This window comes from Paralichthys olivaceus, chromosome 20, assembly GCF_024713975.1.
Source record: "Paralichthys olivaceus isolate ysfri-2021 chromosome 20, ASM2471397v2, whole genome shotgun sequence".
Taxonomy (NCBI): domain Eukaryota; kingdom Metazoa; phylum Chordata; class Actinopteri; order Pleuronectiformes; family Paralichthyidae; genus Paralichthys; species Paralichthys olivaceus.
The window spans coordinates 3957902-3967364 of NC_091112.1; the positions used below are offsets into that span (position 1 = coordinate 3957902).

At 43.5% G+C, this 9463-nt stretch overlaps 2 protein-coding genes across 2 annotated transcripts; both read left to right on the forward strand.

Moving 5' to 3' along the window:
- Window positions 1–41: 41 nt before the first annotated feature.
- lsm10 (LSM10, U7 small nuclear RNA associated) lies at window positions 42–1862 on the forward strand. Its single transcript, XM_020106410.2, has 2 exons — window positions 42–286; window positions 1029–1862. The coding sequence occupies exon 2, from the start codon at window positions 1067–1069 to the stop codon at window positions 1478–1480; it is 414 nt and encodes a 137-aa protein (XP_019961969.1). The 5' UTR covers window positions 42–286; window positions 1029–1066; the 3' UTR covers window positions 1481–1862.
- A 1810-nt stretch (window positions 1863–3672) lies between these two features.
- Window positions 3673–9098, forward strand: eva1bb (eva-1 homolog Bb (C. elegans)). The gene is made up of 3 exons (XM_020106411.2): window positions 3673–4111; window positions 7650–7785; window positions 8021–9098. The coding sequence occupies exons 2-3, from the start codon at window positions 7719–7721 to the stop codon at window positions 8473–8475; spliced, it is 522 nt and encodes a 173-aa protein (XP_019961970.1). The 5' UTR covers window positions 3673–4111; window positions 7650–7718; the 3' UTR covers window positions 8476–9098.
- Window positions 9099–9463: the final 365 nt, after the last annotated feature.

A 9463-nucleotide genomic window follows, 5' to 3' on the forward strand; every position in this document is an offset into this window, starting at 1 on the left:
GTGTATGCGTAACAAGTGACGCAGGGTAACGACGTCATCACGCTGCCGTTTCCTCGGTGACGGCGCTAAATGCGGAAAAAGCAACGTGTTGACAACGTCGCTTTTCTCCCGACGCTGGATTTACGCAAGAAACGGAGCGTTGAGTGGCGCAGGAGAGCGATTCACAGAACACGTGGGCGGGAAGAGTTTGATATTTTTTACCTTCCAGAGGATCCGACTCCATGTGGCTGCTGCTGAAGCTAACAGCGGAGCTAGCAGAGGAGCTAACTGCAGCAGACGTGCACAGGTTCGATTCCGTCACTTTCCCTCTGGACCACAGGACTGAGAACTGAGGTTCTGACGTCAACAGGAGGAAACTGCTTTCTTTTTAACAGCTTCAGAGACAGATGTTGTTTACACCGTAGACATAAAGGACAGATGTGTCCTCAATCAATCAATCGATCAGTCAGTCAATCAATCAATCAATCGATCAGTCAGTCAATCAATCAATCGATTAATTGATTGATTGATTGATCCAGTTTCATTTTTGTAACTCATGTACACAAACCTCAATGTGTCTCATACATTATTAACAGGGATCCTCTGTTTATTAAGAATATTAATAATGTAAACAAATCTTCCATGTCATGTGACCCACTGACTCCAGACCAGTGCTTTATTGTATTGTTAACGTTGTTTAACAGCTTAACATCAAATATTGTCTACACCTCAGACATACGGCACGGACGTGTCCTCTGTTTAAAAAGAATATTAGTCAAACAAGCCAGTGCCGAGTTGTTTTATTAACCTTGTAGTAAGTTTATCAATTCAGTCTTTCGTGTCCTGCATTTGGAAATCCAGCAAAAACACCTTCACTCCTCAGCAAAGACATATGACAGATTCAAAATGAACACACCGTGACACAGCCATTGTTTAATCATCATCATTCCATCAGCTCGAAACTTCATGTGTTTTAATTATTATTATTATTCTTGATTTCCACTGGTGGTGGATTACCTGGTCTAAGCTGACTTCCTGTTGTCCTGCAGGTTTCCCTGACGTCTGGACATCATCTTCATCTCAGGCCATGGAGCCAGAGGCGGCTGAATCCCCAACCTCACACCAAGGGCCAATCGAAGTTGTCAACTCTATTCGTGAGCGTACGATCGCAGAGAACAGCATGGTGGTCCTGCTGCAGGGTCTGCAGGGGGAGGTGACCACGGTGGACATGAGGAACGAGAGCACGGCGCGGGGACGCGTGGTTAACGTGGACGCCTTCATGAACGTGCGGCTGGAGGAGGTGTTGTACCGGGACCGGCGTGGTCAACTCACAAAGCTCCAGGACCTGTTCATCACAGGTAGAAATGTCCGCTACGTTCACATCCCGGACCACGTGGACATAATGAAGACTATACAGAGTCAGCTGACCAAGATCCACAGAGTCCGCAACTTTGCTGGTGAAGGAGGAGGCAGAAAAGAGTTTGCCAAGAAAAAAAAATAGACAAAACTCTGCAGGGTTGAGAGCAGAGACACGTGGAGGTAACAAGCAGTTCTTTATGTTTTTCAGATCTAGGTCGGGTCATGTACTGCTTTGAATTTTTTTGATGTGAAATTGGGGATTTGTTCACGTCTCAGGTCCAATAAAGCCTTAAAATGAAACAATCTGAAAAAGAGAACAAAACCCCCATCATGGTGAAACTGCAGGATGGCGGTGAAACATCTGTTAAATTTAGTCATGTTATATTTAAAAGTCTTAAATTGATCAAATGACCTCAAATGCACCGTTTGACTTGAACTTTGTGTTTTTTTCCCGTCTCATTGGTCGTTTGCCTACAGACAATTAGTTTTGAAATTTTGAATAAAGATGCTCATCAATCAATCAATTGATCTTTGTTGGCGTCTTGGGTGAAATCCTTATTAAATTGAAAAATATGTTTTTCTGGCCAGAAAACGTAGATGATGAAAAACGAAATACAGACGTGTTCACCCTGGACATGTCCCCAGCGTATCACAGCATAGAGACAAACAACCCTTCACACTCACATTCTAGCACAGAGCTGCTATATCAAATTTAAATGGCACATATAACAATCAACAGTGTCAGTGTGTATTTGCTCTTGAGTCATCCTGCCCTATCCCACAATGCTCCTCTGTCCGTTTGCCTGTGAAAATAAACTTAATAACTGCCCACATGCAGGAAAACATTCGTCACTATCCATAATAATATAACACTATCGCTGCTGTGGAGGGAAAAACAATAGTCACGTTCCCACAAACATGTCTGTTGCACTGAGCTGTCACCCCCCAACCCCCCCCTGTGACGGGTGGCGTGGCATCCAGACCCGAGCCGGGCGGGTTCGGCCAATGGAAACGAGCCGAGCGGGTGAAAGGAAGAGAGTGTTTCGCTTGGAAACTGCCGCCCCAGTGTTCTCTCGATGCACAAATACGATTGGGAATTTGAGGAATTTGCAAAGGGGTATGTTATTCCTACGCTGTGTCAGGAAGAGGACAGGCCTGACACAACACAAGCGGAGGCAGCTGGTGCAGATAAACCCTGCACTGTGGATGGAGGGGCGTCCATTCAGCAGCTGTATCATTTAAACTGAGAGAAACACGGCGTTAAATTAAGAGGAGTACGGACACAGGAATTTCCCTTGGCAGTTGGATCATTGTTTTGGCCCCTGTATGTTTTTAGGGACATTTTTTTTTTCCAAACCAGCATTGAGAGCGTCTAAATGACAACAGCCCACATAATGACTGCTCACTGGTTCGCTAAAAACACCACGGAGCGCCACATCAACACGAGATGAACTCAGAATAGCACTTTACAGACACTCGACCGCATAAACAATTCTCTGACAATACACAGCACAGACTGGTTTGGTGTCACAGACTCCACCAGCGGTCAAAGAAGCAGTCACATCATTTAGTACAACTACCAATTTAAAAGTATATGGAATCAGTTCAAGTCCTGCATTGAAGGCAAAAGTACAAGTAGCAGAAGTATTACCAGCGAAATAAAGTAACTGATCTGTAGGAAAATTTTAAATACTAGAAGGTCGAACAGTTCTCAGCACCGGTTTGATTTTAGTACATCGTATTTTATGAGCCTTTTACATTTTTACATAAAAACTTCATTAGAAAAAGGACAATTACATATTTCTGTCAGGTAAACAACTAAAACACAGTTTATAAAACTCCATTACAACTAAAGTGAAGATGTAATTTAAGTAAAAGAAACAATCCTGAGCAAAATGTACTGAAGTAACTGGAGTGTTTCATTATATCATTAGATTATTAATGTTTGTATGATAATAAAGCTTCAGTAGAAATATTTAGTCGTGCATGTAACTCAATTTCAGCGAGTAAATGTGCTTTGTAACTTCCAGCCACTGCAGATGACAGCAAAAAGTAACTTTGAACCTATGTAGAAGTATTAAATTGAAATACTCTCTAGAAAAGTACCTCAAAGTACTGTAGTAAATGTATTTAATTGCTTCCCACTGAACAACAGCACCCGCTGGTCTGTTAACAGGAAGACAAACTTTTTTTTTTGTGTCTCCCTCGACACTGAGATTTAAATACAAATAGTCCAAATAATCCCAGAGCCCCCGCTGCACCACTGCCCCGTGCCAATGGCAGCCGACGAGCTATTTCCTGTTCCACCCTCCTGGATTAACAGTGAACAGACCTCAGTGTGGTGCAGACGCAGAGTTCAAGTCCCTCTCAGTCGTGAGGCTCAAATCTCCAGCAAGTCCAGTTTAGTGGGATTTCTGTAAAAGTGGAGAGTCCATTGTGGTTGTGGTTTTTATTCTGGGGTCAGTTTAATTTTATCTCTCAGGAAAAGGAAACGCTTCCTTCTCAACATTAGTCTGAGAGTGTTTCAGGCTGGTTCTCCTCCCTCTGAGGGGTGAGAGGGAGTGGATCACAGTGCGGAGCTGCTCTCTCTCTCTCTCTCTGCTCCAGCAGCATTATTCTGGATCAAACTCTTCAGTGACCAACAGACTCTCGCTGCTTCTCTCCTCTGAGACATGGGATCTTATCTAAGAGCCGTCTGACAGATCAGAGACCAGCTCCATAAAGTTCTTATCTTGTGTTGGGGAAGAGGAGCAGCTCCACCAGCAACACAGAGGTGAGTGATGCTCTGATTTCAGATTATGTTGAATTTGAATTTCCAGCTTTATTTCATATTAACATGTACTTTCTGTCAAGAGATTTGTGTCTCAGAGCTTTTTCCCCAAACCTGTTCAATGAGATTTAACCTTGTGCTCTTCACTCTGCTCTGAAGCTATAAGCAAACCAATAAACTGGTTTATTGGAACTGGCAGCTTGTTCTTTAAAAACCACAGCAGCTACAACATGCACAAAAAAAAAAAAAAATCATCAACCCTTTGAATATAAATTCAAAGAAGAACCTCAGATTCTCACGTGTGTTTAATGACTTTCTCGAGCCCGCTCCCTGCAGCAGCAAGTGTCAGTGACAGCAGCTTCCTCTGTGAGAGACTGGCAGAGTTCACTACTGTAAAATAATGTCTTTATTTTCAGCGGGTTCAGGTTTCATCTTCTGACTTAAATGGGATTATCTGAGCAGGAAACGTGGGAGGCTGGAGCGGGAATGTGTTTTACGGGTCACATAAACAGCTTCAGCCGCTGGGGCTTCGCATGTGTGTAGTTAAGTCGAGAAGTTATTGGACTTGTCTGGAAATGTGAGGTGTTAAATCTGTCTGCCCCGAGACTGCGGCTGCATAAAATGGACATTTGTCTCCCTTGGTTACTTGTGTTGTGCGTCCAGCTCGGATCACTTCACCACAGAATGTGTCTGTCATGAATAAATCTGTGGAGCTCTGCATAAAAATACTGTTTAAGTAATGTTGCTCTCCGAGTAGGAAAACAGAGTGTGCGCCATAAATTTGAGTTCAGAAAAATACCTGTGATTTGCATTGCAAAGACGTAGCGAGTAAAATGACCCTCACAGGGGCTCACACCTCCACCAGCATCACCCCAAGAAATTAAATCTGCAAGATCTGAATTTGATTTGGAGGAAATATACCTGATTTAAATAAAAAATAATAATTGAATTCTCTGGGAAACTGGTGAAAATGTAACACAAGCCTTAGAAAGAGAACCAAACCAACCAACCAACCAAATAAAACAGAACCAACCAACCAGTTTTACTTTTTGAGAAATATGTGCTGGATCTAAAAGCACCATCACCCACTTCCTGTTTATCAGGAGAAAAAACTGCTTCATGAAATATTTTGGCACAAACCCCCCATTTAACAGCAACTTGTGTGTTTTACTTTGATATTCAAAACAAATGAGATATAACTTTTAAATTACTGAGCTGACGAGCAAACGTGGAGAATAAACATTTTTCCCGGAGCCTCAAACTATTCCTATAAATTACAGAGAAAAAAAAAAGACTTGATTACATGATGATATCTTCCGTGTGATAACTGCTCCGAGTTTGATAAACCGTCTGAACCGCTGGGTGTAAAAGGCAGTCTTTAATTAAAACAAACATTGTTTGGCTTCACACTGGAAACTAAATTGCTCAATTATGTAGTTTAAGGTCTGGGGGCAGCAAATTGAGGGCGCAGATGGAGTCATGCTTCTTCCCATGATTCAGGGGATCTGGAGTGAGACACCAAAGAGACTACCAGCGTAATTAGCCCTTTTTTTCTAAAAAGCCTTAGAGAGTGTTCAGGGTCTGCCAAGAGCCACCGGGATAAAGATCAGGGTGGGAGAGAGAGATAGAGAGAGAGAGAGAGAGAAAGAGAGAGAGACCTTAACCCCCAGTGGCGGTGAATGGAGCTGGTCATGGTTTCGTTCTCCCCGAGGAGAAAGCAACAGAAAGAAAAACATTGGGCTCCCACGCACACTGTTGTTGTAATGACAGGGAATGTGAGCGGGTGGGAAATATCAGTCATCATGTTTACATCAAGATCTACTGTAACCGTGGGACCATCTGTGACCCCCCCCCCCAGCCCTTACCCACCAGCACTTCAGCCCAATCCAACCACTAAAGGGTCACTTCACTCAAAATAGTTCCAATGAGGCCTGTGTGGATTGTTTTGGTTTGGTTCCCGTGCTCTGTCTGTTTATAAAAATGGACGTAGACTCCGGGTCCAGAAAGTGAAGCCAGTGCACAAGTTCTTGAAACCCGTATCATCTTGAATGACCAGCAGGGGGCGAAACCACTGGTTGCATGAACATTTTCACAATGTATCGTCTCAATCTCTAGTTTCAAGTGTTCTTCAGTGCAGCGTGATGTTAGTTTTGTAAGTTATAGGAGTTTAGAGTCAAATACACGACAAACCACCATGTGCATTGGGGCGTGCACACCATTTGATTGACAGCCAGTACCATCCAATGGGTCGGTGGGCATGAAAAACTTGAAGCTTCAAAACGGCGAACCAATGAGTGAGGTCTTGGTGTCAAACCAAATGGAATCAGCTGTTATCGGGGGCCTCCCTCTCGCTGCTCGGAGCCCCAGGCACCACCCTGCTTCGTTTCATGACGTGCAAAGTTCTGAACATTCCCATCAGCGTCTGCTGGGCTTTGTGTTTATGCCACATTCACATCATATCAGATTTATCGCAATCACCTGTTTCCCTCTTGTAAATATTCAACATGTGAAATATAAGTTTAAACTATGTGTATATATATATATATATATATATATATATATATATATATATATATATATATATTCTGTAGGCCACATAAAATGTACAATATTCCTTATCTTATATGTGCAGTCCGGTTTACTCTTGTTAATTTTGTATTTTCTTTTGCATATTTTTTTTACCAGTGTTTCTTATCTTCACTTTCCTCTTTGCTGCTGTAACAACTTCCCCAGAGGATTATCTTATCTTCACAGTCCAACTATGTCTCTGCCAATTAAAATGTTACAGACAGACATTAAAATGTTTTCCACAAGTTATTTCTCTTTTTTCTTGCCTGAAGCCGTTTCACCACCGTCCCACAACTGCTTTAGATTTGTAGCAGCTGCTCCTCTGCCTCTTTCTGCTCACTGACCTTTTTAATTTGATTTATTTTGTTTGCTCTTGTCTTATTTATACATGATCTTGGTTTGACTTTCTAAAAAATACATACTTTCATTTTATAATATTTTTCGTGTAATATAAGTTGAGATGAGGGTTCGTGGATCAGCTGTGATCACTTAAAAAAACATCTGTGGACCCAAACATCTGTATCATTAATGATTTAAATAGTGAAGAAAATAAACAATGCACTTTTTTTGTAAACTTGATGAGTTTTGCCCGTGGACTTGAAAATGAAGGCAACTTTTTCTGGCGCTTTTCTGTGGGAAAAAAAAAAGAAAAAGAAAAAAGGTCCCATTTCCCTGAGACCGGAAAACAAGAGCCTCCTCAGGCCCTGATGTCATAAATATATAAACATCCCTGTCAGACAGAGAGGGCCTCACACGGCCGTCCTCACCACAGGCCCGACTGTAAAACACTTACGAGGAACACAATGTCCCCCTCGTCTGACCTCTGACACGGCTTTAAATCACAGGAGTGGAGGGCGGAGCCTCAGAGAAACGTTTTTCTCAGGACAGTGGCTGTGAACGTGACACTATTTGCTCCTCATTAAAGAAAATGAGATTCATGTGCACGTGTGAACTTGTGTTTGCTTCGTGACAGGAGCTGCTGCAGGAGTTCAGAGTGAGAGGTGCTGGAGATGGTGGAAGGTTGAACCCACAGTGACGCGGGATGGAGCCTGTGAAGAGGGACATGGAGCTGCTCAGCAACAGCATGGCCACCTACGCTCATATCAAAGGTAAAACCATGTTGTAGGAACTGATCAAACAACTTCTCTCAAATCTTTCTTCTACTCGATGGATGATTCCATTCTCGTGTCTTTATGGTGAATACAGAGGCAGATCCAGGGGTGGGGCTCGGGGGGGGCACAGTCCCCAGCTGAAATTAAAAATCTGTACTATTTGAAGTAAATGTTTCCAGCTGTGTTTACTTTGTGTTCCTGCTGATTGCGTTGTGTTCCCTCGCCCACGCAGCCAACCCAGAGAGCTTCGCCCTCTACTTCATGATGGGCGTCTGTTTCGGCCTGCTCACGGCGCTCTGCCTCCTGGTGGCCGGCATCACCTGCAGAGCTCGCAGGTCCCGCCGCACCCGCAGACCCCCTCCTTCCCCCGAGAGGAGACAGCTGAAGGAGTCCAGCGGGGAGGAGGAGGACGAGGACGAAGAGGAGGAGGACGAGGAGGAGAGTATCGCAGGCGTGGACGGCGAGGAGGCAGAGATCCCCAAAGTGACAGCGGGGCCCATGAGCGACCGCAGCAGCCAGTCCAACGGGACTCTGAGGAGCGTGAACGTGTTCGCTTCGGCCGAGGAGCTGGAGAAGGCCCGGCGTCTGGAGGAGAGGGAGCGGATCGTCAGGGAGATCTGGAGGAACGGGCAGCCGGACATCCTGGTCACAGGGACGGGGACGATCGGACGAGTACATTACCACTAACACACACTTTGACTGTGTCGTGAGAAGACACCGCACAGACTGCAAAGGTCAAAGGTCAGGGGAACTTCGTCTTTTACCATTCAGAGAGGGTTTGACAAAGGGGTATGTTGAGTTGCATTATGGGAATTGTAGGGTCAAGTGGGGGTGTGACGTCCCAGGTCTCGGGGAATACCTGGACAGAACAAAGTTTGTAAAATCCAAAGCTGCAGATTATTCACTTCAGGGACGAGCAGGGACCGAAACAACGAACAGGAAGTAAACCAAATACACAAACGTCATAAACGAGAGAGAAACAAACGTGAAAACCAGCAAACTAAACGATCGTGTCACTGCTGCGGAGTTCAGGACACACAAACAGACAAAGGACCAATCTACAGCGTCACTGAGCAATTATAATAAAGACTTGAAGACTGGTTCCTTTGTGAGGTCGTGGGAAGAAGAGAGAGAAGGAGGAGTTTAAAAAGTCTCCTGCTGTTCATCGCTCCAATCCAGAATCAACCAATCAGAGTTTTTGATTTCCTCCTCTTGTAAACTTGTGTTTCATATTTCTTGTGACATAAATACGATTTTTGTATGTTTGTATTTTATCTTTATAATGTGAATAATAAAATAATTTAACCACTTTTTGAATCGATTACAGGAAACATGGTTATCACTGACAGCGATTTACACCTCTTTGATTTCTTTTGGGTTGAATGAATCTTTTTTGCCCATCGTACTTTAACTAAATAAGATCTTTAAAGTAATATTCGGTTTCCGGAAGTGCACAAATTACATAAATAATAAATAAACAGTTGTATGAATCAATGCTTATATAAAAAATATTCAATTTAGAAATGAGTTAAAATCATTTGCAGCTCTGGTGTCAGAGGCGGTTTCATGGTGGTCTGACGTTAAAGGATCCCCACAGAAACCCTCCAGTCTTTTTTTCAACATCTACATCGACCTGTGTCTCTTTCCGGCTCCACGCTCGCTCCGGTAAAGACAC

Coding starts and splice junctions, on each gene's coding strand:
- eva1bb (XM_020106411.2), top strand. CDS start 7,719: ATGGAGCCTGTGAAGAGGGACATGGAGCTGCTCAGCAACAGCATGGCC. Junction 7,786..8,020: donor CACCTACGCTCATATCAAAG/GTAAAACCATGT, acceptor TCGCCCACGCAG/CCAACCCAGAGAGCTTCGCC.
- lsm10 (XM_020106410.2), top strand. CDS start 1,067: ATGGAGCCAGAGGCGGCTGAATCCCCAACCTCACACCAAGGGCCAATC.